General features: G+C 43.4%; 1 protein-coding gene across 3 annotated transcripts; it reads left to right on the top strand.

Annotated features, from left to right (window-relative positions):
* Window positions 1-169: 169 nt before the first annotated feature.
* LOC141008310 (SLIT-ROBO Rho GTPase-activating protein 1-like) lies at window positions 170-27,054 on the top strand. Of its 3 annotated transcripts, none has more exons than XM_073480620.1 (23): window positions 170-236; window positions 9,831-10,026; window positions 10,272-10,326; window positions 10,432-10,539; window positions 14,255-14,317; window positions 14,967-15,164; window positions 16,976-17,104; window positions 17,195-17,416; window positions 17,533-17,634; window positions 18,925-19,122; window positions 19,431-19,515; window positions 19,624-19,651; window positions 19,754-19,787; window positions 20,360-20,420; window positions 20,676-20,753; window positions 20,836-20,970; window positions 21,368-21,473; window positions 22,071-22,295; window positions 22,921-23,000; window positions 23,355-23,535; window positions 24,897-25,037; window positions 26,035-26,377; window positions 26,584-27,054. In XM_073480620.1, the coding sequence occupies exons 1-23, from the start codon at window positions 170-172 to the stop codon at window positions 27,052-27,054; spliced, it is 3,306 nt and encodes a 1,101-aa protein (XP_073336721.1). The 3 variants fall into 3 exon arrangements, with proteins under 3 accessions (XP_073336721.1, XP_073336722.1, XP_073336719.1); XM_073480621.1 differs by having other exon boundaries at window positions 23,355-23,541; window positions 24,918-25,028; XM_073480618.1 differs by having other exon boundaries at window positions 23,355-23,555; window positions 24,896-25,028.
* The last annotated feature ends 312 nt before the right edge of the window (window positions 27,055-27,366 follow it).

Here is a 27,366-nt window from a genome sequence, read left to right as displayed (position 1 = left end):
GCGGGGCCACTACTGGCTGTGTTGTTGCGGCACTGGATGGATCTAACTAGCATGTTTGCGGGTGAAGCCTCGGGCGGTGCACACGGAGGGAAATAAACCTTTTTTTTTTTTTTTTTTTTGTAATTGTCTTCTTCTTCATCTTCTCACCTGCTGATCAAACACCTGCATCATGTCAAACTCCAACAAGAGCAAGAAGGACAAAGAAATCCTCGCTGAGTACGAGAGCCAGGTGAAAGGTAAGACCTTTATTTTATCATTCGTTCACCTGCACCCAGTTTTCCTTGCAGCAGTCACACCCACCTTTTCTCAGCCACACACACACACACACACACACACACACACACTCACACACACACCTGTCTCGTGCCCATGCAGCGGATTCAGGGTGTGTATTGGAGCTGACACCTTCACCATGAGACGTCAGGATTTCTGGGTTCATCCTGAGTGCTGCATGGCGCCCGAGGAGGGGAGGAGGAGGAGGAGGAGGAGGAGGATGGGTTATATGTATCTGTATGAGTGTGTGAATGTGTGTGTGTGTGTGTGTTCTGCAGAGCACCTTGATCTATTTCGCCTGTGTGTGTGTGTGTGTGTGTGTGTGTGTGTGTGTGTGTGTGTGTGTGTGTGTGTGTGAGCAGGTGGGTTTTACACTCAGACCTGAGGCGAGTGTGTCCTCGTCTGGGTGTCTTTCTATTGGTATTCCTCTGAGGCTGTGACTGCAGCAGTGTGTGTGTGTGTGTGTGTGTTAGTGTGTCAGTGTGTGTTTGTGTGTGTGTGTCAGTGTGTGTGTGTGTGTGTGCGCGTGTGTGTCCATAAGATCACCTGGCATTTAATGATGCTAAACTGGAAAACACGTTAAAAGGTGAGGATGATAGTGGTTGCCATGACCGTGGGACAACCCCCCTCTCCTCCCTCCTCTTCCTCTTCCTCCTCCTTCTGGCGCCATGGTTACCACCATCCCCCTGCTACGTTTTGGGGCGGTGACGGACACGTCAAATGACCTTTTTAGTAAAACTACAACAGGCAGCCTCGAGGCGTGATTAGACATTCGTGAAGCTGCCTCGTCGTTGCACCTGGAGGCTCAAAATGTCCGACCTTTACTCGTGCGACACCTGCAAATACCATTAGAGACACGGCCGGGGCGCCACCTGTGTCGTCCCGCCTCCCTGACAGGATCTTTTCTTTCCTCCCTCTTCCCTCGCCACATGGCTCCTCACACTTCCACGTTCACTTGACACCTACGCCCACGCCATCGCCATCGCCATCGCCATCACCATCACCATCGCCATCACCATCACTCTCGCCTGTCTCCTCTTTGAGTATGAGGAGGAGGATGTGTGTGTGTTTACTCTACGGTAGATTAACCTTTTTTTTCTCAAATTCAAGCAGCTTCATTCAGAAAATCATCTCCTCTTCCTCTTCCTCTTTCCTTCCCTTGCACACAATCAATTGGCGTTTGAGTGATTAAATTTAATGGAGAGCGTTACAGCCCCCATGTGAGGAGGATGAGTGTGTGTCTTGTTTACACACACTCACCCCTGTTTGTGTGTGTGTGTGTGTGGGGCCCTTTGCTCTGGCGTCCTGCCAACACACACACTCGGGGATGCCCTGCATTGAAATGACCGCTCGGATGAAGCCCCCCGCTCCTCTTTGCGGCTCCTATATGGATCTGCGTTGTAACTATGTGCTTTCCAAGTCTGCCTCCCCTGCTCCTGCTCCTGATTGGTCGATGCTGGAGGGGTGGTGTGTAATGTATATACACACACACACACACACAGGAGGTGGCCGGCGCTTTTTTCTCACGAGGGGGTGGGGTCTATACTCGCTGAGGTGTGAGGTGAGCCTGGTGGAAAGGTAGCAGGGAGATTATGCACAGTGCTGACGGTGCTACATGTTTGAGTGTGTGTGAGTGTGTGTGTGTGTGTGTGTGTGTGTGTGTGTGTGTGTGTGCGCTCCGTCACCTCCCTCCTCTCCTCCGTCTGAATGAGATGAGGATCGTCTTAATGAGAAAATGCAAATGAAAAAAAAGAGAGAAGAAAAGAGCTCTGCAGGGGAGAGAAGAGATGAAGTGTTTCCTGCTGCATGCGGTGGTGGCGGCGGCGGCGGTGGTGGCGGTGGCGAGGGATGCAGCTCTGGTTTTGTTTTTTTTTTGCCTGAGTGTGCATGCAGGTGATTAGTGACCTCACATCTGCATACCTGCAACACAAACAAGAGTGGAAGAGGAGGAGGAGGAGGATGAAGTGACTCTTCACTGGAGGAAGATGTTCTGGAGGCCTCCCATCAGCCTGATGATGATGATCCAGCGCTTACTCTGCCCCCCCCTCTTGTCCGTCCTTGGACCTGGTCGTCATGGTAACGGCCACCTGGGGGAAAGCTGGCGTGAGCTTCCTGTTCCTGTGACATCATCACACACACCCCATACAGATATAAACATGAACACCTTTCCCCTCATTATGAAAAGTGTTTGAATGGATGAGATGGGAGTAAATGAGTCATTCCAGAGGATGATGAATGAATTAGTCAGCGGCTGGAAGAGAAAGACTCCCTCGAAACAGTTTGGGAGGCACAAAAGGAGGGAAGGAAGTCAGAGATGTTGAGAATAGACGACGCAACTAATGATTATTTTCATTATCGATTCACTTCTCGACTTGAGTGATGAACGGTCAATAAAATGTCACAAAGCAGTGAAACATGTCGATTACAAGTTCCCTGAGCCCGAGGTGACGTCTTCATCGTCTGCTTTTCCCTGTCAGTCCTAAAGAACAAAGAAAAGCGACAAATCTTTACTTTTGAGAAGCTGGAAGCAGAGAATATTTACTTAAACCCCTTTTCCACTGGTCAAAAACCCCACTTAAACCCGCTAAGATCACCTGCTTATCCCCTCGACATGTTTCCCACCGCGCGAAGTGATGACGCGTTATCAAATAAGGACACTGTAGTAAAATGTACAAACCGGTGATCAACGTAACATCCTCACTGTCCACGCAGCTTGTGTTTACTGTAACCGGTGTTGTTCCCTGTTTCCGGCACATTCGTGACGTGAAACGTGACGTCAGTGACGTACAACGCTGCAGGAAGTGGGACTGGGGTTTAAAAATCCTGTGTAGACCCACTGATTTTGGTGGAGAAGTGCTGTAAGTGTGTCTGAATGTGAAGTAGTGTGTCCCACTGATCTCACCCAGGGAAAACTGTCCCTGCCACCACTGACATACATCCTCTTGCCGGGGTTTAAAAGGTCTGTAAGCCTCAGAAGCTTGGATTAAAGATAGCCGCCTAGCTATAGATTCTTAACTAAGAAAGCGCAAATAACAACAGCACGACTGGAAGGTTGGTTTACCTACCTGGGCAGGTTTAATAATAAAATTATAAACAGGACGTGGAGACGTAAGCTTATCGATATTCTTCATTGGTCTCAGTTTGGCAGCATTTAATGATGTAGCAGTAACAACCTTTCACGTCACGGATGAATCAGAGTCTCTTCTGCTTTAAACATTGTCTGGTTTCAGCTTCGTAAATGTGAAGATTTGCTGCTTTTCTTCATCATTTCTGACAGTAAAAGAAGAATCTTTGGGTTTTGGACGGTTGGTTGGACTAAAGAAGCAATTTGAAGACGTCACTTTGGGCTCTGGGAGACTGTGAGGAGCGGTTTTCACTATTTTACTGTGTTTAACTGATTAATCATGAAAATAATCAGCAGATAAAGTTGTTGCACCTCTGAAATCTAAACTCACAGATGAATCAGTGTCTTTTCTGCTTTATCTGCACTGAAACTGATGATTAAACTGCTGTTCTCTCCTCATCTGTTGCTGACTAGAGCTGCAACAATCAGTTGAAAAATTAATTGTCAAACCATTTTGGTCATTTCTCAAGGAGAAGTGTCAAACATTGTCTGGTTCCAGCTTCTTAAATGTGAAGATTTGCTGCTTTTCTTTTGATTTCTGACAGTAACTGAAGAGTCTTTTGGTTTTGGACGGTTGGTTTGGACAAAAGAAGCAATTTGAAGACGTCACTTTTACATTTTATGTACTAAACTAAAAGATGAATTAATCAACAGTCCTACATGTTTGATTTATCAAAACGCACCTGTTGTTAAAGCACCTTCAGAATTAGAGCTGCAACAATGAGTCAATCAGCTGATTCGTTGCCAACTGTCTTCATAACCCGTTAATCGTCGTTAATCTCTTGATTTCTGACAGTAACTGAAGATATTTTTGGTTTTGGACTGCTAGTCAGACAAAAGAAGCGGTTTTGAAGACGTCACTTTGGGCTCTGGGAGATTTTGACGAGCTTTTTTCAGACTTTTTTGACATTTCATAGCCTCAACAGTTGATTGATTAATCATGAATATAATCTATTGTTGCAGCCGTAGCACTGACAGTCCATCGCCGTATGTGAAAACCTGTATTTGTTGAGGATAATGATGACAGCCTTGAAGGTAATGCAGACATTTCCTTTGTAGTCATGTTCTAGTCTTCATGCATTCTGCGGAGAAAAAGCTCATTATAGTCTTAAAACGACCGCGTTTTAGACAAACAAAATGGAGATTTTATTTTCTGGACGGCAGGTTTTACTTGAGATTGAATCTTTTTGTCACTCAACATTCGGCACATAGATTGTCGGATGCTTTCAGAGCAATATTCTCCATGAGAAGAGAGTGTTTCTAGACGTGCAAAGATAACTGCTCGAAAGTCTAGACACCCATCGTCTCAGGGTGATTATCACGTCAAGGTTTTTAGCATCATAATCATTTTTTTTCCCCACTTTTAATTGTTTTGCTGTTTTACGGCAACACATTTACAGACTTTTGGGATTTGTTCCAGTTTTTATCGGCAGCCTCAGACCTGAGCTGTGTGCACATAATCTCACTAATGTGTGGAGCAACAGAGGTGATTGAAATTAATCTCATTTAATTTGTTCACGACTCCGTAGCGACGATGTAACTGGTCCAAGCTGATGGTATTTATAACGTTTAAGCTGGAATTTGACAAACGTGCATCCTCCTCATCTTCCTCAACGGTTTCACGCTTTCCCCTTCGACCAATGAAAGCTACACACCGAGCGTTCAGACCGAATCAGTCACGAGACAGGTTCTTCTCTCTGCTCGGTGTTATTGTCTGTCTGCAGACTTTTCCCTGTGTCGGCGCGTTGCCACATTGTGCCGTGCTGACTGTAGATCCTCTGATCAAAGAGGCTGAGTCTTGTCTTTGGGGGGTGTTGCGAGGACGAGCGAGGGGGTTTTTCTAAGAGGAAGCATTTCAGACTTCAAAAGGTAAAAAGTGCAGGCGGATATCCTCCTTTCACGTTCAATCGACTGTGATCCAAGACGACGAGTTTCATTGATATAATCTCGCCTCCTCTGTGGATCTGCCTGAATCCGCCTCCTTTTTTTCTTCGACAGCAATCCTCATTTTTTCTTCTTTGTTTGACACAGACAGACACAAACTCCTCTGCAACGATTATTTTAATCGTCAGTGAATCACAGGCAGTTAATCTGATTATTTCTTGATTATTTGATTAATTATAAACTGGCAGAAAATAGTGAGAGATGCAAATCAGAACATAGTAATGCAGTGTTTCCCACACGTAGACTTTACTCATGCAGGCCACACAGGTATATTAACAGCCCATTTTAACATTTTATACTTTTATTTTTTTAATTCATCTGAGAGAACGACACCATCCGCCATCGATTAACTAGCTGACAGGGGTAACAGCGTCAAATTATTTATGTTCTGCCTGACAAATAGGGATGAAAATGTTAAGGAATTTCTTTAATTGCCAGTTTCCTGCCATAACAATCGATTATCGGTTAATTATTGATAATATATGAAATGTGTTGGACGTTTTTCATTTGGAAAACAGTTCATCGAGCCCATATTGAGGCTACTAAAAGGCGAAAATGTCCCAACTAACAACGTCTGAAAGTTGGAAAAACTGAAGACATGGAGTGCTTTGAGCTAAATGCTAACAGTTGTATGTTTATTTAGCGTGCTAGTATTTGCTAATTAGCACTAGAAGTACAGCTGAAGACTGAGGACGAACTGTGTTGAACAAACTGTAAATTTGACGCCAGAGGAAAAGTCAGAGAAGCACCAGAGTCGTTGCTGCTCATCACCAGGAAGTCTTGAATCTCTGTACACGAGTTCATGTCAGTCTGTCTGATAGCTGTTGAGATATTTCCCGTCGGGAGTCTGCGGAGTCGCTCTGCTCTCTGATAGACGTTTATGTAAAGAGTCTCACATCATTTTGTCGGCAGTAAAGTTTGCATTTACAGCCTTTGATGTGGAGTCTGAACTCCCTGCGGCAAGCATGAGTGGGATTTGTAAGAAAAATCAAAAGGAGTCTGCAGCTCAGAAGCTTCACCAGCTAGTTTTATTCCTCAAAATAAGATTAAATACAAATACATCACCTTTTGAAGAGTTTGGTTTGTGGACTGTTGCAGGTGAAATGCTGAACGTTTGGGGAAACGGACACAGCAACCATCAGATAAGTTAAATATACAGCAGTTAAACAAAATGAAACCAGTAAATTGGGCGTATAAAGAGGCGAGGAAGACGTGAAGTGAAGTCTGCTTTCTATAATAAGTATAACACAGTTCACACAACTCAATATTTAAACACTAAATATTAAACTTCTGTTTGTAGCTTCTTAAAACTGATTTAAAACAGCCAGCGACAAAGTTTTTTATTGCCAACTGCAACAGTTACTCAATTAGTTGTCAACTTTTTAATTAATCGCCAACTGTTTTGATGATCGATTAATCAGTTTGAGTTATTTTTTAAGGGAAAAAAAGTCAGAATTCTCTGATTTCAACTTCTTAAATGTGAATATTTTCTGGTCTCTTTCTTTGGGAATATCTTTGGATTGAGGTCAGAACAAGACATTTGAGGACGTCATCTTGCACTTTGAGAAACACTTATTGACATTTCTGACCATTTTCAGACTTTTTATCGACCAAACAACTAATTGATCAACAATGAAAGTAAAAGTTAGTCGCAGCCTGGGGTTAGCCCAGTCAGCGGCACGAAGTGAAGACTCCCTCGACCAGTTTGAGAGGCATGAAGGATGGAGGAAGCCCCTCCCCCAAATTGTGATTATCCAATCATAGCTTAGCAACTTTTTTACACTTCAGCTTGTGTCACAGTTCAGTACAAGCGAATGAACAAATAAAACACAAGTGTGTACAGGAAATGGACGGGAAAACAGACAAAGACAGGAAGTGGAAGGTAAAACATGACACAAGAGGAGAGAAAAAACAGGAAATTGCTGAAATACAAAACCTCGGCTCATGACAGCGTGTGTACGAAGTAAACAAAAGAGATGAAGTCAGACAGAGTCGGGCTAGCTGTCCAGTCTTGATGCTAAGCTAAGCTAACTGGCTGAAGACGTGAGTCTCGATCTTTCCATCACGACTCGCAGCAAAAAAGCATCGAAATAATGTTTTAACAATAACCGAGCATGAAGCATCAGTTGTGTATCTATGATTACTCGCAGCTCATCAGAGGCTCAACACCAATTTAGAGGAGTGATTAAACCGCCGACCACCGGGACCACCAGCCAATCAGGAACAAGCATTTCTGCGCCCAGGGTAAAATGTGTTACCGCCGCGAGGGGACACGGAGCAGCAGAGCAGACATTCATTTATATGAAAGTGTTGCAGCTTAACACACGCTCAGTGTATGAGAGCAACGTGAGACGGCAGCCATTTTAAATTAGTAAGCTAACAACAGCAACGCCACGATCAATATCTACACACACCAACACACACACACGCACACGCACACACACGTACAGTAACACAGAGACTTTATAGACTTGTGGGGACCAAAGGCCACAGCAGTGTTTTTCTATAGAGATCTATGAAGCATGTCTGGAAATGTGTGTGTGTGTGTGTGTGTGTGTGTGTGTGTGTGTGTGTGTGTGTGTGTGTGTGTGTCTGTCGATGCGGCAGATTCGAGCTCTTGTCTTCACCTTCCTCATCACATGGTTCACACACAGTGTGTGGTTGCCAAGACAACAGGTAGTGGAGTGGATAGGGTCCCCCGGGGATTGGTTTGTGTCTGTGTGTGTGTGTGTGTGTGTGTGTGTGTGTGTGTGTGTGTGTGTGTGTGTGTGTGTGATAGAGAGAGGTGGGGTTATCATTGTGTATTCTGTAGCCGCTCTCTCCCTCCTGCTGCAGATAGATCCAGCTCTGAAACAGCACGACCAGCGAAGCGTGCAGCCAGGCATTACCATGCTGACTGTAGGACTGACTGATAGTGTGTGAGTGTGTGAGTGTGTGTGTGTGTGTGTGTGTGTGTGTGCGCATGTAGGGAGTGTTTGTGTGTGCAGGTTTTTCTCTGCGGTCAGAGGATGTCGGCCAAGGTGACTCCTCTGAGAAAAATGGACTGGTCTTCTTCATCAGTAATTATAAAGGATTAGAGAGCCAGAGAGAGAGAGAGAGGTGGTGGAGGGGGGAAGAGGAGGGGCGGAGCAGCTGATTAGCTAATCGACAGAAAATTAAACAATTTAAATTAAGCAGTTCATTATTTTATTGTCATTTATCAAGCAAACAGACTAAAGACGACCGGCTTCTCACACGAGGAATCCATTTCTCTGTTTTCTGTCGCTCTGAACTGAATATCTTTGATTTTAGATTGCTTATTTTCTCTAACTAAGAATCTGAAGACGTCACTTTGGGTTTTGAGGAAGCTGAGATTGACATTTTTCTCTATTTTATTTAAATTTAGAAATGTCCACCAATTTGGTCCAGACTGAAATATCTCAACAAGTGTTTGATGGATTGCCATAAAAATTGGTTCAGACCTTCACGTTGCCCTCAGACTGAATTATTAATCACTTTGCCGATTTCTCGCCTTTTAACCTGGAAACCATCAGGTCAAAATTTCAAATTGTCCGTGTGTTGACCAGCAAAACTCGTAGCTCTGAAACAGCTGAGCCAATCACTACGTCAGCTCACGTCATAAATGGTCACATCATATAAAATGTGACAGCAGCCGTTTACACTGTACGCTGACTTTAAAGAAACGTTTGTTAAAAGAAAGTTGTAGAGGAGGAAACGTCTCACAGGACTGATGATGCACAGTTATAACTGACCCGTCTGATGTGTGTGTGTGTGTGTGTGTGTGTGTGTGTGCTTAGTCTGTAACATCCTGGAGTCATTAGCGCCTGATTTAATGAAGGTAAACACACTCTGACGCAGCACTCCTCCAAATCAGAGGCTGCAGATTCATCAACATGTGTCCTGCTGCCTCCAGATGTCTGCAGAGATTTAAGTATTATTCTGTTGCTGCTGCACATTTGCTCCAATTTTTACTTGTATATTATATTCACTAAGTGGCCGTGACTTGGTTTTGAGACGTCTATTCTCAGTGCAAAGTTTAAGACACATTTTCCACCAGAATATAATAACAAACTATTTGGGATTAAGTACCAACGTCTCTGTTTGTGCTGCCTCGCCTGAATGAACCTCCCACCTGAGCACCGTGCGCTCTACGCTGGGCACAACATTACACCGCAGACCGCCAAAGAGAATCTCAAGGTCAGGAAAACACCGAACTGTCGGAGCGCTGCTTGTGTTGGTTTGTTGCACCGCCACAAAATAGAGCCTGTGGTGTTTTTCACTGCGTGGCAACAACAAGATGAATGAAGTATGCAAAAGCATTGATAGACGATCTGCTATCTTTGTGGCGGTACAACGAGAGATTAATAGGTGTCACAACGCTGCCTCCAGAAATATTCCAGTTATTCTGCTGTCGTGGTCCAACAAATTGCCAAAGTGTCTAATTTACAATGACATCCATCTGTGTGTGTGTGTTTATTTGTGTGTGTAGATGTGCGGGCCCAGTTGGTGGAGCAGCAGCGATGTCTGGAGCAGCAGACCGAGATGCGAGTCCAGCTGCTTCAGGACCTGCAGGACTTCTTCAGGAAGAAGTCCGAGATCGAGACAGAATATTCCCGAAACCTGGAGAAGCTCGCCGAGAGGTTCATGGCCAAAACACGCAGCACGAAAGACCATCAGCAATACAAGTAGGTCTGCGTGTGTTTCCAGAAGCCCCGAGATCCTAAATTGATTTAAAAAGACGTTATTTTCACCCTCTGTGCTCGGTGGAGCTCGTGTATCCATTTCAGACGGCGTGCGTGCTCACGCTTTTATCTTACTGTGAAGATGTCGGCTTTAAACAGGGTGTTTTTTGTGAAGTTCAGTTTTTAAATGACCTCCTTTACAAAAGAGTCATTGACAACAGAAGGTGAATCTCTTCTCTCTCCTCCAGAAAAGATCAGAACCTGCTTTCTCCAGTCAACTGCTGGTACCTGCTGCTAAACCAGGTCGGTTACATGTTTGAGTTTTTTGCTCGAAACCTTTTAACACAAAATATGAAAACAGAAAATCAGAGATATTCCTCCACCTTTCTCCCTCTCTTTCTTCTCCAGGTGAGGAGGGAGAGTAAAGACCACGCCACCCTCAGCGACCTCTACCTGAACAACGTCATCACCCGCCTCACGCACATCAGCGAGGACTCCGCCCGCCTGCTGAAGAGGGTGAGCTCATATATCTTCTTCTTCTTTTGTTCCACACACACCGCAGATACTCACCCGCTGAAAATAGTCCTCAACAAACCATCTCTTCCTGTTCAGTGAGCAGCTGATTTCAGAACTTGCTGAACCTTTATTTAAAATGAAACTATATATCTGTGAGGTGTTGTTAAAGATTTACGTCTTCAGCTTGCAGTTAAGAGCGACACCAGAAAATACAAATGGTTCTCTCGTTGTAAACTCAATTAATTAAAACATTTCCTCGGCCTCCCACTTCGGTCTTGATTTATGTGACCACGAGAACACGGCGCTTTGAGACAGCGACTATTTATTCATTTCATTATTGATCATTATGATGTTTATTTCCTCTTGTTTGATCTATAAAATGTCAGAGAGTGCCCGTTACAATTTCCTCAATAATGAGGTGATGAAATCAAATCGCTATTTTATCCAACCAAATGTCTAAAACCCAAATATATTAATTTATTATCAAATAAGATTTTTAAAAAGCAGCAAATCCTCACATTTTAGAGACTGGAGCCGGTGAATTTTGTGCTGGAAATAAATGATTATTTGTTATTAAAAGAGTTAAAGATACTTCCAGGTTTTGTTCATGAAGATAATCTTCACAGATGAACTCCACTGTGTGATGTTTGAAGCGTAAATTAAATGTGTAGCAGTAAAAAACTAATGTTAGGCTACAAACAGACGACATCACGGTCACATGACTTAAACGTCACCACCACTAAGAGTCTTACTACACAAATACTATCCAGGTTTTCTATAAACTGATCAATGTACGAGTTGTAAAGTCAGAGTCAGAACAGTGTGTAACTAAAGTGGGTCTGTAAAGACGGACTAGTGAGCAGATGAGTCTCCGTGTTCGCTGTGAGGACGTTTAATGTCCCCGACAACCTCTGTAGTCTCATTCAGACACTTGTTAGCAACCGCTAACTGTTTTTAACACACGGAAGAGCTTTATAATTAAACTGTGAGACATTTAATGATGGAGTTTATGTCGGAAAACAAAACGTGTAAATATCTTGAAGACCTTATTTCAGGAATTTAACCAAAAACTAATTGAAAAAACTCGAGACGAGGGAACCACATGTGCAAAAACGCTAACCGATTTCTGGGTTTTAGGACTTCAGACTACACTTCTGTATGTCGGCACCGATGCAATACATAAAAAAATTGATGCAAAGATGTTTCCTTTGCATCAATGTTTCCTTTGTCTTTTTAACTGCTTTTTCCTGCATCCAGCACCATTTTGTATCCTTAATCTGCCGTTTTGAGGACTCAATCCTACAATAAAACACCATCAAGGAAGCCATTTTTCTGCGTAATGAGTACGTATCCGTTTGATACTTTAAGTACATTTTCCTGACAGTACTCCAGCATACTTGTAGTGGAGTATTTGTGCAGCGTGGTACCGAATACTTTCCTCCACCACTTATAAAACTCCACCTCAGCCCGACTGAAAACATAATTTCCTCCTCTGATCTGTGATGAATCGCTGCAGCAGCTCTGTGATTAAATATTCATGATTTAAGACTCATTTTATTTCAACACAAATCACACATGTAAAGGAAATTGGAGGATTTATTAGATTTTTGCTTTTCTCCCTTTTTTGCACAGCCGGTCTGCATGCTTCACTTCACAATCTATTACCGGTGACTGCGACAGATTTAGAGCCAGACACACAGAGGGGAGGAGGACGGGCTCAGACCGGAACATTTATATAGATTTACAGTGAAAAGTTTGGTTTTATAGGCAGTAAAACTTCACCTTAAAGAGGGTTTATCACAGAGGTCACATGATGTGCTGCGTCAGAGGCTTTTATACCCTCAGAAGAAGTGCTGCAGGCCGACCGCTCCGACAAAAGGAGTCCTGAACCCTCAGAACTGTCGTTAATGTGCTGATATTTAATTTTCAAGTGTGTGTATGTAGATATGCTCGGGATGGAAATACTCTAATACAGCACAAGTACCAGAGTACTTGAGTAAATGTGACATAAATCAAGTAGAAAGTATAACATTTCTGTCTGAAATTTAATGAATTAGAAGTTTAAAGTAGCAGAAAATGGAAAACTCAAGTACAAGTACTTCAAATTAAGGACTTAAGTGCAGTAACTGAGTACATGTACTTAGTTACATTCCATCACTGCTCTTAAATAAATGTGGTGAAGTGAAAAGTACAATATTTCTGTAGTAGTAAGTAGAAGTATGGAGTAAGAGAAAATGAAAATACTCAAATAAATCTCAAGTAACTCAAGTATTTTAGTGCAGTACTTGAGTAGATGTACTCTGGGAGCTTCCGTGTGTGCCGACCTCGGGGCTTGTTCATATTTTACGGCATCTTTAAGTACCAGAGTTGATCCTAATGAAAAGTAAAGTCAGTATTCCCCTGAGCTCTGTTAGGCCGCCTCCGACTTTAACAAATTAAACACACGTGCACGCACGCGCACGCTCCTCGCCGCCTCCATCTTTAGCTCGCCGTCTTCATTATTAATCTCTCCTCCGGCTCGTCTTTTATTCATGCTAACTAAAGTGCAGCGGCCGCCGGCAGCTATAAACAGTAAGACCTCCATCACGTCTCGGAGAGTCGCGCTGAAGAGGGACACCGGGAGGAGACGGACGGCTCAGTGGCCATGACAACGCTGACAGCCCCGTGGCCATGGCGACCGGCTCAGCTGATCTTTTCTCAGCGGGCGCTATGGGAACGAGATTCATCCATCGTGGGATTCCTCAGTCATTAAGCATAATGTAATATTAATGCAGCCACACAGCTCCTTTGCCCCAAACTGGAGGCTGTGTTTAATGCATGAGACAGATTGAGCTCGGCTCGGTTCAGTTATGGATTCATTTGTTTGTGCGCGGTCATTAATTTATCTGCTGCCGCTCGACCTGACTGATGGACGCGCGACAAGAGAGGGCAGCTAAGGAAGAAAGTTTGCAAGAAGTTGAAGGAGAAACTGACAGCAAGATAACTCGACCTGACGGGAAATCTGAAAAGAAGTCGGTTCAGGCTAAAATAAAGAGGCTCCGTTAGATGTTCAGAGGTTTAAAACTGCTGGAAAACGTCGTTTTTTAGGTGAAATTACTCGAGATCAGACTTGTTACAGCACAGTAATAAATGAAATACACTGAATATTATCAAAAACAATCTTTATTCAGTTTTTTTGCCGTCTTAAAGGAACAGTCGTTATCTCCTCTTTTTCTGGTGTGGCAGTATTACACTCCTGTCTCGTTGTTGAAACTTTCAAAAACACAAAAACATCTGAAACATATCGTGGAACCACAACTAGAACCTTGGTTTTTGTGAGGAGTTATACACCAATAAATATTGAAAACAGTTGTTTAACCTTTAACATTGTTTTATAAGTTTCTTATGTAGCATCTTAATCTGAAAATGAACTTGCTACTGTCGGATGAATAAAGTCTGTGTTTTCCCTTCCATTAAAAGGATTTTTTGAATTGAAAAAAACCCAAATCCCCTGTCAGATAAATGCCTAAATCTTCTACAAACCAAAGGAAAACACTGAATATGGTGGAATATTTCCTTCTTAAATGTGTTGGAGTAGCATAAACTTAAAATAAGTAGAAATACTTCAAAAATGTACATTAACTACATGGATTAAATTAATGTACGACACACTATGTGAACGTGTTAATTCACCTTTTGCTGATGATATTTTTCTCTTCTTCTTCTCCTTTTTCAGAGTAAGGAGATCATCTTTCAGCTTCAGGAGGACCTCATGAAGCTTCTGAACGAGCTTTATACCGTAAGTGGGGGTAACGTTCAGGGATATGATTTTTATCAACCGCCTTGTTTGGTTAAGCCAGACTTATTTGGATATTTGGAAGTGAATCCAAAAGTATTTAGATTACATTACATTTTTGATATAATGGACTGCATTGGTGTAATTTGTCTCCAGTAACTGACTTCTTTTAAAAGTAATCTGCCCAAACCCTGAGAGAAGGCAGACAACTGAAACGTGAAATATCATTAAAGTACGTTCTCTTTGTACACGATGAATTAGAAAGTGTGACAACACAGAAACTGGGCCAGTGAAGGAGTCACCGAGGCATGTTTTAACGGCTCGGGATACATCCAGGGAGAAGTCCTCGCTGCCTCACATTCAGAGAGGTTTTTATCTCGGGCTGTCAAGAACATCTGCTTCTCGCCTGACATTATTTTCAGGTCTGCAAAGAGCCTTAAAGGAGGAAGTTTTCTGATTTTGTCTGTCACATGTAAAGGTTTATTTGAAGAGTCAGAGTACTCGTCTTAAAAGCTTCCTGTCCAAACGCTGTAAATCAGATTAGAGCGGACCTGATAACCTTGAGGAGTAAAAACATTCAAAGGCTGCAGTCTGATGTTGTTTTTCCAGTTTTTGTGGTCCATTTGTGTTATTATGTGCTGCTGTTTCCTAGGTGATGAAGACATATCACATGTACCACGTGGAGACGATCAGCGCGGAAACAAAGCTGCGGGAGGCGGAGCGTCAGGAGGGACGGGTGAAGGGCGTGACGGGGACGAGCGGAGGCGGGGAGCCCGTGTTCGGACTGCGGATAGAAGAGCGCCATCAGAGACGCAACGCCGCCCGCAAGATGGAGAAGATGAGGGAGAAGGTACGTCTTTGTCCTCCCTGCTGAGAAGCCAAGGAAAGGTGCAAGGATGGAGAAATAGCCAGTCCTTTCCTCTCAGGCGTCATCTGAAGCAAAGTCACACACTTTAAATCACAAAGATACTGTATGAGGCACATTTTCGCCAAATATCACACCTGTTCTCAGAGTCATGACCCAGTCAAATCTGTACGCACAGACATGATATACATATTTTTAGATTCAGCGTGGCTTAAACTTCCAAATAGTATCATTACATCAGATGTGCATCAAAACTAAATGTCTATAAATCTGCTTTGAAATTATAGACAAAAAGACACTTCAGAACTTGCCTTAGAATCTTCACATTTTTAAGTTTTCTTCAGTATCAAACTAATCCAGTGATCACTGTCTAAAGATCCATGGCTACACTACAAATAGGAACAGCTAACAGATAATTCGGCTTACTTTTAATGGCTCCAATGTGCCAAAATATAAACAAATATAGGCTCAAGGCTTAAAACATAGATTTTCTCAATTTAGTCTGAGGAGGGGGACTGACTTTGGCAACTGTCGAAGGTGTGTGTTTTCTCTGAGTCACAACTCTGTCAAATATGAACACACAGACATGACACACATATTTTTAGTTTCTCTATGACTTGTACTTCCTCAGAATATTATTATCTGACATGCATTGCATGGAAAACGTCCATACATCTGATTTTAAATTGTAGAAAAAAGACGCTTCAGAACTTGCCTTAGAATCTTCACATTTTTAAGTTGTCTTCAGTATCAAAGTAATCCAGTGATAATAGTCTGTACATCACTGTAAACAGGAGGTGCTAATAGTTAATTCGGCATACTTTTAATGGCGCTAATGTGCCAAAATGGAAACAATATAGGCCTAAAATGCCAGTATCTACGTATAGATGACATTTAAACAGCCCATTTGATGAGCTTTTACGGGGTCTTACTCTTCAATGGTTTAAACTGTTTCTGTCCTCATATTTGTTCCAGAAACAGCCTTTATATATATATATAAATATATATATATGTTGGTTTGTTCCTTCATCCATTTTCACACAAAAGTCAGATTTCACACCGAGCTGTTCAGAATAAAAGTACAAGCTGCTCTTCAAAGAAAAAACTCAGTGATCCACTTTAAAGTCCAAGGATGTTGCTCCGGATGAGATTTAAATTACAGGAGGACAGCGAGTTCAAAGAAAAACTGGTAATTGCACGTGTAATTATTGGACGGGATTAAAATCACTGACTAAAGCGGGTCATGTTAAAAACTCTCCTGGTGAAGTAAATCCAGTCTGAGTGAAGCTTGAGCCTTATTTTTTCATATTGCGTGTTGGATTATTTACACAAACTGGATTATCTGCTCCAGCTCCTTTTAAAACTACATGCGACTATTTCATACTGATTTTTAGTAATATACGTCTATATATACAGTTTTGAATGTTATATGCGTATCTTTTAAGGGACCATTTAAAGTACTGACTAGTTAGAATAACGTGTCTTCTGATGCCTTGGAGTTTGCATTAGCGTCATATAAGTACTGCGCCATTCTTTGGTAAAACTGTGAATTATCTTAATAAACCTCACTTAATATAGTTTCTACCTGACGCTCTGGATTTTTCAGCATCACGTGAGACTGAATAGTTTTTTCACAGCTGGATAGTTAAAATCTGCAGACTCTCGACTGTAAAAAGGAAATTCTGGGATTTCTTTTTCTTTAATGAGATAGTGGAGGCGTATATATGGATTCTGGATACCGGCCAACAATCTAACCAATATTTTCTTCATCTCACGTCTGTTTCTTTCTTCATTAGAGGAAGGCAAAGTACTCAGAGAACAAACTGAAGACTCTTAAAGCCAGGAATGAGTATCTGTTGACTCTGGAGGCCACCAACGCCTCCGTCTTCAAGTACTACATCCACGACCTGCCCGACATCATAGACGTGAGTACGCTGAACGTTTCTGGCACAAATGATCTAAAAACTGTCTGAAAGCTGTGAAAACGTGCAACTCTTCCTCCATCTTTGTCTCAGTGCTGTGACCTAGGGTACCACTCCAGTCTGAGCCGGGCTCTGAGGACCTACCTATCAGCCGAACTGAGCCTTGAAGCCTCCAGGAGGGCGGGTCTGGAGGTGCTGGAGGGGGCCGTGGAGGGCCTGGACCCCGCCCGAGACAGGCAGCGTCTGCTGGGCCTCTACCCCACCGCCTTCTGCCCCCCATCGCGCTTTGGATTCCAGGCCCACATGGGCGACGCAGTCAGTACACCGACCAGATGTTTTACATTTGATTATTCAATAAAAATGAGCACATATTTGACTTTTGGTTTCTCTGGACAATGATGTTCTGATGATCTTCTTCCACTTCCTGTCAGGTGACCCAGATTGCCTCCCAGCCGCAGCTCCAGGCCGAGCTCACCCTCCGCCTCACGCAGCTCCAGACCCGCCTGGCGTCTCTGAAGATCGAGAATGAAGAGGTAAGACTCACAAGTGCAGAGGCAGCACAAATCATAATGATGGTCGAAAAATCTGTACTTTACTTTTTAATCTCTACTTTTAATTTAAGATGATCCAAACTGTATGACCAACGTCTGCTGACAACGCTGACTCGTTAGCAACTGCCTTTTTTAAGACACGTAAAAGCTGCAAAATTCACAAGTTCAAGTTCAAAGACCGAGTGTCTTTTCAACGTCCGCAAAGACGCTGAAACATAGAAACGACGCCAATCTTTTCTATGTCTTTGCTCAGTGGGTGAAGTCGAGCTTCGTGCTCTGCCGATGCTGTGTGGATGAATCTGTAGGTTGATGTGAACTCTTGACTGAACACCTCGATACATTTCACTACAGCTCAAAGCTTCATGGATCACGAGTCATGAATTAGTCATCGTTTCAGGGCGGAGTTTCATTTTACATATTGTTTGATGAAGTGTGCGTTCGAGCGCGACCGCTCTGTTTCTGTACACGACACATATGCAAAGTGTGTTTCTACTTACAGCGAGGATAATGGGAGTAAAAGTGTGTTTATTTGTACGTGATAATCAGGGTGTGTTTGTGTGTACGTGTGTGTATCTGTGAGCTGCTGAGACGTGCAGATGCAGCTCATTAATCCAGACTCCTTCAGCATTTTTATGCCCTTCAGGGCGAGTTAACAGCTGCCCTCTGTGCTCACAACACTCCCGTCTGCTCCGCAACAACAGCGAGGACGCCACCGACTGCAGCGCCGGGTCGCTTTCAGATGGCGCAAGTTTATTTTTAGAGGCCACATCTGCTACATTATCACCCCATTAGAGCAGCATAAATTACCACAACTCTGTGTAAAGTTTGTAACCGTCAAGAAAACATTTTGATTTAGTAATAGGTGAGATTTTTTTGATACACCAACCAGTGTGACCAGGATAACGTGTATCTGATCGTTATTTACAACAACTTGAGAATGTTTTGCACAACAGCAGACGGCAAACGCCAACATATTATAGGTCAAAGCAGCAAGGAGATGAAAAGAGAGAGAAATTCCCCAGACTCCCTTATAAAATCACTCGATTTTGTGAGTTGTTGAGTTAGGAGAAACTTTATAAACTTTGTGAAGCGCTGTTTCTGACAAATTCTTAATTTTTTGGGCCTTCTTGTAAATTCGGCATATGTTATATCCTCGTTTTAAAGGGCGCATTTTTGCTTTTTTCCGGTTCCCCTGTCTCGAAGTCAGTGGGTTTTTGGTTAATCTGATGAAAGACGATCCAATTTAAAAGTCCATTTTCTGTCCTCGTCCAGGTGAAGAAGACCTGGGGCGCCACCCTGACCACCCTGCAAGACATGACGGTGCTGGACGACTACGACGTCTCCCAGAGCTTCACCCACAGCCCGTCCTCCGAGTCGGTCAAGTCCAGCGTGTCGGACGGATACTTGAACAAGCCGAGTCTGGCCAAGAGACGGGCCAACCAGCAGGAGACGGAGCTCTTCTACTTCACTGTGAGGAAACAGCACAGCGTCATGTTCATATTTAAAGAGACACTTTTTTTTGTTGACTAATGGGGAAGACGATTTTCAAAAATGCTCCAGTGTAGTGCCACCTACTGGCCTGGCATGCAATTTTTTAAAACACGAAGAAAAAACGTTTCCACTTTGAGCAAAACTGTTGTCATGTAAATGGGACTTTATTATAATAATTTATTGACCTTGCTGATTCTGAGTTGAGCCTTCTTGGCTGCTGGTGCGCCCTCTGTTGGATACACAGTGAACTGAACTTCTGTATTTTGTGTTTATTTTTCAATCCTCAGAAATTTCGCGAGTATCTTGAGGGCAGTAATCTCATTTCCAAACTGCAGGCCAAACATGATATACTGAAGAAAGCCTTAGCTGAGGGTGAGACTTACATAATAAACTCTCTCTCATTTGTCTTCTATCTTATATAATAGTCCATAATCAACATTTCGTACCTTTGACTCTCTCCTTGTCTTCCTTTTCTTGCAGGATATAAGGCCGAGCTGTTGACTACCAGGTATTATTTCACGTCTCAGTGCATATTTTCTCCTCACGTTAATAATAAGTGTGGTACTTGAAGACACTCCTCTTACTCTCTCCTCCTTTCCGCTCATTACAGTCGTGGGCGGAAGAACTCCCATAGCAAGCACCAGGTACAGTTTCACCTCCGACAGGCTTTTCATACTTCAGTTAGAGTCACCGAAATTCAGATCAGAGAAAGAAGGAAACAATTTTATCTAAGCTGCCTTCAATCTTTGCCCTCAGAGCAACAAGTCTAACAAGCAACAACGAGTGATTTCCTACTTTTTTGCCCCAGGTTTTGCCTTTCAGGCGCCGTCAAAATACTTCAGACTCTTCTAAATGCTATCAAGTCTAAAAAAAGAGCCAATGTTGAATCTGTATTTTTTCAGTCTATTATTTTTTATTCTTAAAGATGCTAAAAATGCTCAAATATCACATAAACAGTTAATGATACATACAATAATTATCTATAGTAAAGTGTGAGGTCTCAGAGCATTTTTATTTGTTTTATGAATTAGATTACTGTTTCTCTGTATTTCTTTATATAAAATTTTTATTTCATGATAACTATTCATTGTCAAAGGCAGTCAGAATCTTCTGAAAACAGTACAGACTCAAATATTGTGACAAGAATCAGAACCAGGAGCTGATAAAAATGTAATATAACCAACGCTAATATTGTATTTAATGACTGTGCTTATAGGATTCAACCAAAGCCATACCCTTGCTTGTGGAGAGCTGCATCCGCTACATCAACCTACATGGTGAGTGTCAACGATCAGGTTCGCTTGACTCGGCTGTTATTGATGAGAAATATGTGCTATATTATCATGAAACATGTATTTGATTGTATTTTATGTGGTATTATATATTTAAAACACTGAAAATCTTGACCGTTGATCATGACTCAAGCTGCTCTGAGAGAGGTTACTGTGACTAACTGATGGTCGGCTGTGTGCCAACACTACAACACAAACAACAGACGGACTGAAAGACAAACACTCGTTTGTTTCCAACAGGTCTCCAACATCAAGGTATATTCAGGGTGTCGGGGTCGCAGGTTGAGGTCAACGACATCAAGAACTCCTTCGAGAGAGGTGAGAAGCTCGGCTGATAGTCGCCTGATCGACAGCGTCAGGTGTGTCGGGATGTGGTTGAGCTCCCTTGTTTGTCTTTCAGGTAATGACCCGCTGATCGACGAGGAGAGCAACCATGACATCAACTCTGTGGCCGGCGTGTTGAAGCTCTACTTCAGAGGTTTGGAGAACCCGCTGTTTCCAAAGGAACGCTTTAATGACCTCATCTCCTGCGTCCGTGAGTAACACCGTCTGTTTACAGCTGATGTGAAACAACGTATATGTCCTTTAATAGAGTGGTGTCTTTTTCGGTCGAGTGCACTATGTGATATTTGCTCGTCCATGTGACACTGACTAGTTGGTAAACTGCTGTAGCTAGGAAGCTAATTGTTAGCTCAGTCCGTCAGTTCTCTGACTGACAAGTTGTTAAATCTCACCTTATCACTTGCCGTAGCCCTCAAGATTGAATCTCTGTCTATCTTCAGACGACACACTCACTTTCCTTCTCAGTTTCGTCGTCTTTGTCTCTCTTAATTGCCTCTTTGTCTTTCTGAAACTCATCCTCTCTACAGCAGCAATATGAAGCCGGCCGATTGTCTTTCTGTGTTTGCTCTGATGTGTGTTTCTTACCACAGGAATCGAGAACATGTACGAGCGAGCGCAGTGCATCCGTAAGATCCTGCTGGGCGTCCCGCGGGCGACGCTGGTGGTGATGCGTTACCTGTTCGCCTTCCTCAACCAGTGAGTGTCCACTCACAGTTAATGATAATCGCCCATTTCTTTCCGTTCTCCCAGAGCCGTTCCCCTCGTCCCACGTGGTTTCAAACCTCTCTTGTAGTGAAGGGGGTTAGAAGTGCACACTTACAGCACGGCGAGATGATAAAACAGAGCTCATTTTATCTCTGCAGCCTCTCAAATAAATATAGAATGAGAGAGCGGCGAGGGATGGAGAGGTGTGATGTGCAGGTGTGATCTACAAGCTGAATGTATTAATGTGATTATTGGCAGGCCTGTGAAGTGCATTCAGCTTCAGTGTTATTAAACCAGGAGCTTCACTGTCAAGGAGAGTGAAAATATTTCTGTTTCCATCAGTATTTAGTGTCCAGGTCGTGTGAAAACTGGTGACAACATCCTAAAAAAAATTAAAAAAAGAGACTGAATGTGGAAAAAAATTCCGAAAACAGCATTTTAACATCAGTAATTTATAAAAACGCACATTTTAAGCAATTATTTTATTGGAAAACGTAAATTACACCATCACATAATGAGCTATGAGGTTAAAATTGGCAGGAAATCAGCGTAATTGTTTTAAATTAATCTGTTTTCCTTTTCCCACAGCCTCTCCCAGTACAGCGATGAGAACATGATGGATGCTGGGAACCTGGCCATCGTCTTCGGCCCCACCCTCCTGCCCACACCGGACACTCTGGACCAGGTGGCCTGTCAGGCGCACGTGAATGAGGTCATCAAAACGGTCATCCTGAACCACGATAACATCTTCCCCGACACCAAGGAGCTGCCCGGGCCGGTTTATGAGAAGTGTATGACTGGAGACCAGTACTGGTGAGAATGAAAAAAACCTTTATATTCAGTTATTTCATTAGTCGCTAATCAGATTCATCTTATTTTAATATCCTGATGTTATTACGATTCTTCCGTGTAACCTGTTCTCCACTTTCATCGAGGTTAACCCTCTGAATCCTGATTTTCCCTCATGAGAACTGTAACTTAATATCATTATCTCTGATGTTCATCACAACTAAATGTCCATACGTTTGTTTAGAAATCATAAAAAAAGACGCTTCAGAACTTGCCTTAGAAACGTCACATTTTTAAGTTGTTTTCAGTATCAAAGTAATGCAGTGATAGTTGTGTGAACATTCACAGGTACACTGCAAACAGGAAGTGCTAACAGCTAATTCGGCACCAGCTCGTTATGAACATTACTGCTGACACAACCCTAACCTTAACCTGATGAGGTGACGCTCTCTCTCTCCTTTAACCTGATCTGAGCTCAGCGTGTTTCTATTATAAACCAAACTCTTGACATTATTCGCTGCATTGTTGCATAAAACGTCCTCAGACTCTGACGAGCAGCCTCGTCTCCATCTGTGCATGCGTCCTCCTCTCTTTGTTCCCGTGCTGAATGGACAGCGCGTTGACGCCTCTCTCCTCTTCCTTCCCGCAGCGAGAGTCCGTTCAGCGAGCCGGGAGCGTTGGAGGAGGCCGAGCCCGACGGCGGCACCGAGACCCAGACCAGCGACGAGGGTACGCACGACCCCTGACCTTCACACAATCGCCCACGCTCCCATCCCTCTGTGTCCTGGCGGAGAGGGGTTGCTACGGCAACAGCAGCCATGGAGACATCTCCTCCTGCACCCTCCCTCCTTTTTCCTTCCCCACACCCCGTCCTCCTCCCTCATCTCTCTATCTGAATTAATAGAAAAGACCGGTTTTAATGCTCTTGTCTGATTGGTGGAGCGGTGGGAGGAACAAAGCGGCAGAGACAGCTGATTGACAAGTTCAGGTTCACCTCTATATCCACGTCTGGCTCTTATCTTCATCTCCCCCCTCTCCTCCTCCTCCTCCTCCTCCTCTGTTCTCTCTCTGTCTCTCTGGCAGAGGGTGAGGCTGTGGAGGCGGTGGCGAGGTTCGACTATGTGGGCCGGTCGGGCCGCGAGCTCTCCTTCAAGAAGGGAGCGTCCCTGCAGCTCTTCCAGCGAGCGTCACATGACTGGTGGGAGGGGCGGCTCAACGGCAACCACGGCCTGGTGCCTCATCAGTACATCGTGGTGAAGGACAGGCGAGTGCACACACACCTTTAATCTATACATTTTAATGTGTCTGTCAAATTTTATGACATATATTTCACATGAAAAGTGTATAAAAAACAGCAATTTTATATTATATTAAATTCATCTTTACATTTTATCCGCTCACCTTGTAGATGTATATATAGATGTATAAGTGTGGACATATTCAAATTATTATATTTCATATAATAATAATAATAATAATAATAACATTTTGTGCATTATTAGGAGTTTATTATCAGTAAAACTGAAGGTAAGACAAAAACTAGATAGTACAACACCATTAATATTAGAATAAAGATAAAATACATTTAAAAATGTTTATACTTTAAGTTATAAGTTCTAATATAATTAGATTTAGATAATTGCAAAACTAGCAAGTATTTATGTTGATATATGCGATCAAATACACTAAAAAAGCACTAAAATCCAAGAAAAAGAGGTGTGTCTCATTCAACTAGTACAGGAAGATATTTTGACATTCATTTTGAGTCAACGTGTCACATGACCTGGAAGATATTATTTAAAAAATGCTTAATTTTTCCTGAAAAATCACTAAAGTCCAATAAAAAAATAGTCTGATAGTGTTAAAATGTATAAAATATAAGTAATAACATGACAGCGAGTTTGAAAATCAGCACCGTTCGCTTTCCACCACAAATTTAGGCTCAAAATTAACCTTGGCTCTTATGGCGGAGTTGGAGGTGCTCTTGTTGCTTGAAAGCCTGTACAGCCAGAAGTGTGAGTCTGTTTGCTTCCATGATTACATCCCTGCGACGAGCACAACATTTCCTACTGATTTGACGTATAAATTATGTGTGGAGTGAAAATTGTGGGAAAATCTGTATTTAGAATAATATATAGCGTGTGAGCGTCCTTTTTACATCAGGCACATTAAATAAAAGATGGGGATACGTCCACACTTCCTTGGTGTACATACAGTGTGTGCTAGAGATTATTTTAATACGTTTATATATTGTAGTTGATTGGTTACTGGTCATGAAAACTCATTATTTTGAAAGAAATATCACCCAGATCAACATAATATATTTAAAGCTGTAAAAGGACCTTGTTATTATCACAACAGTATAAAACAAGCTGATCACGCTGGTTCTTGTGAACATAATTGGCCCATTTGATTCATCGACAGCTGCAGTGATGGATTCAGGAGGATTTGTACTCACTGGATCGCCCTCCTTGTTTATTAGCAGACTTATTGGACTGAGCGAGTCACTAACCACAAGCTATTGATCAGTTAATTGATGATTGGTGTGTTGTGTTAGTTCAGCTCTCCTGTCTCCAGACTGATTTGTCCTGATGGAGAGTGTGTGCTGTCTGTCGCCGTGTTCAGGGCCGACGTCATGTCAGATAGCCTCAGTCAGAAGGCGGACAGCGACGGAGGAAGCAGCAGCACCGACGACAAGAGGTCCAGGAGCGAACTGAGCTCCCCCACAGACATCAGACCTCCTGAGACCTATAACAGGTCTGTCATGTAAGATGCCTTCCATTATCACCAGAGAACAGATTGTTTCAGGTTTTTAAAACTCATCCTCCAGCTTCTTCTCTCACCTCTAAAAATACCTGAGAATTTCATCAGGCTGTCATCGCAGCTGTTTCTCATGTGACTCCCGTCTGCAGACACCTCGCACTTCCATTCTCAGTCATTCCCAACAAAACACGTCTGAGATGGAAATCCAAGTGCAGTGAGCCGATTCAGAGAAGATACGTGTGGTGGAGGAAGTTTTCAGATACTTTACTGAAGTAAAAGTACAATAACGTAAACACACTCTGTTACAAGTAAAAATCCTGAAAAATGTAATTAAAAATATAAAAACTTCTGGTTGTATGACAGCTTAGAAAGGCTATTATAGATTTAAAATAAGAAAAGATTATGGAGCCGGGGAAGAGGGTTATATTTAGAGAAAGCAGAATTTCTGTGATTTTAGTCGTACATTTATGGGGGAAAAAATGTATATTCTCCAAAATTAAAGAGGTACATTTACAAGAAAAATGTAAATATTTTCGGAGCCAGGGAACGGAGGTATTATACCCAGAAAAACTCTCAAGACATTTTTTTTTGTTATTTAAGAGGTAAATTTACAAGAAAAAAAATGAGGCTACTCTCTGAGATTGAAGTGGTAAATGTAGAAGGAAAAACTTGCATATTTACAAGAAAGAAATCAAGTATTGTCCGAGAAATTCTCTCAGAATAAACGCACAGTGTGTAATTTCTGCCACAAGAGGTCACTCAATCAAAACAAAAAGAAAGACGTGAGTAGCGTGGGATCATGGGACAACCGTTCTGACGTTATGCTAACCAGCTAGCCTCCACTCGTCCCGGTCTAAAGCTCCTGAAAAGACGTACAAATGTTCATCTTCTAAATCCTCCTCTACTTCATCTTTTTGCTGCTTCTTTAGCAGCCAGAATCGTCCGTCACTCCTGAATCATAAATGAGTTCACTAAAAGTGTTCGTACTTCCTGTTGACAGCCACAGGAGGAAGCGAACTGACGGTTTGTTCCGCCGCCCCCTCGGCCGCTCTAACGACAGCCACTGCCACGGGAACGGAGGGGTGATGGAGCGAAGCTCCCCACCGGTGACGGGTCACTTCAGCCCCAGGGAGCTGCTGCTGGGACGGGGTCAGGGTTTGACTCCGCCTCTTGACAGCCCGGAGCGCCGCCGCCGCTCTGCCGCCGCGGTGACCATGACGGTGAGCCGGCATGATTCACTGCGGAGGCCGGAGGACACGCCCATCCGGCGCTCGAGCAGCGGGCAGCACGGCTTCAGTGACTCCCATCGCTCCAGAGGGCTGGACCCCGACACACTGGCACAGGTACACACACGGGTACACACAGGTACACACACAGGTACACACACAGGTGCATTATCCCAAATGTTTCCAACAATGTTCAAACCAGACAATGGAGGTCACCTCCGCGGATCACTGCTGCAGTCAGGTTGATAAACAGGAGTGAAGATGAAGACAATGAAAACCTCTTTCCTTGTCTCTCTTCATGGACTCCTTCTCTCCACCTGCAGGACATCGAGGAGACAGTGACGGTGGCTCTGGGAGAGTTGAGGCAGCTGGAGCGTCAGGGCTGCCGGCCGGCTCCAGACGTGGTGCTGGACACTCTGGAGCAGGTGAAGAACGGCCCCATCACCACCTGCTCCTCTGAGTCTCCCAGCCCCCATAGCACCCCCAGCACCCCGGGGACACCTGGAACCCCCGGCACCCCCGGTACTCCCGGTACACCCGGCACTCCCGGCACTCCTGGCACCCCGAGCCCTCTCAGTCCTCTGAGCCCCATCAGCCCGCTGCCCGGACCTCCGCCTGGACCTCCCAGACCGTCCAACCCTTCCCCCGACACTCTGGGCTCCTTCAAGCCTGTGGCAGCTGCCCGCATCGGGGCTCCGCTGCGGCCCCCCGCCCTGAGGCCCAAACCGATGGTCCCACCTAAGAGCAGCACTCCGCCTCTGCCCCCACCGCTGGACAAATCCTGCACCATGTGAGCCAAACTAGGCCAATTGAAGGCCAAATCAGGCCGACCCAGGCCAAAAATGGGCCAGAAGAGGAGATCAGGGTACTGCTTAATGTTTATAATCAACATGAGGGTAGAAACGGTAGAAAGAGAAAAAGGTTTTAATGTAGTAATAAACTCTAATATATGACATGACCTATGATATGATATGCCATGATATTTATGTGTTGTCAGGTTGGTGTGTACTCTCTTGGTGTGTAGGAGTTTACTTTCTCCATGTATCGAAGCATTTATCAAAGGTTAGCTAAAAGAACTGCTGATAAAGAGACACAGGAACATAGGC

The sequence above is a fragment of the Pagrus major genome, chromosome 14 (assembly GCF_040436345.1).
Source record: "Pagrus major chromosome 14, Pma_NU_1.0".
Taxonomy (NCBI): Eukaryota; Metazoa; Chordata; class Actinopteri; order Spariformes; family Sparidae; genus Pagrus; species Pagrus major.
The sequence above is the reverse complement of the archived record's forward strand: the minus strand, read 5'-3'. Positions and strand labels throughout refer to the sequence as shown.

Bases quoted from the DNA above. Each gene is read 5' to 3' on its own strand.
- LOC141008310 (XM_073480618.1), top strand. From the start codon at position 170: ATGTCAAACTCCAACAAGAGCAAGAAGGACAAAGAAATCCTCGCTGAG. The intron at 19,652-19,753 runs GTATTATTTCAC...CGCTCATTACAG, and splicing joins GCCGAGCTGTTGACTACCAG to TCGTGGGCGGAAGAACTCCC. The intron at 26,378-26,583 runs GTACACACACGG...CTCCACCTGCAG, and splicing joins ACCCCGACACACTGGCACAG to GACATCGAGGAGACAGTGAC.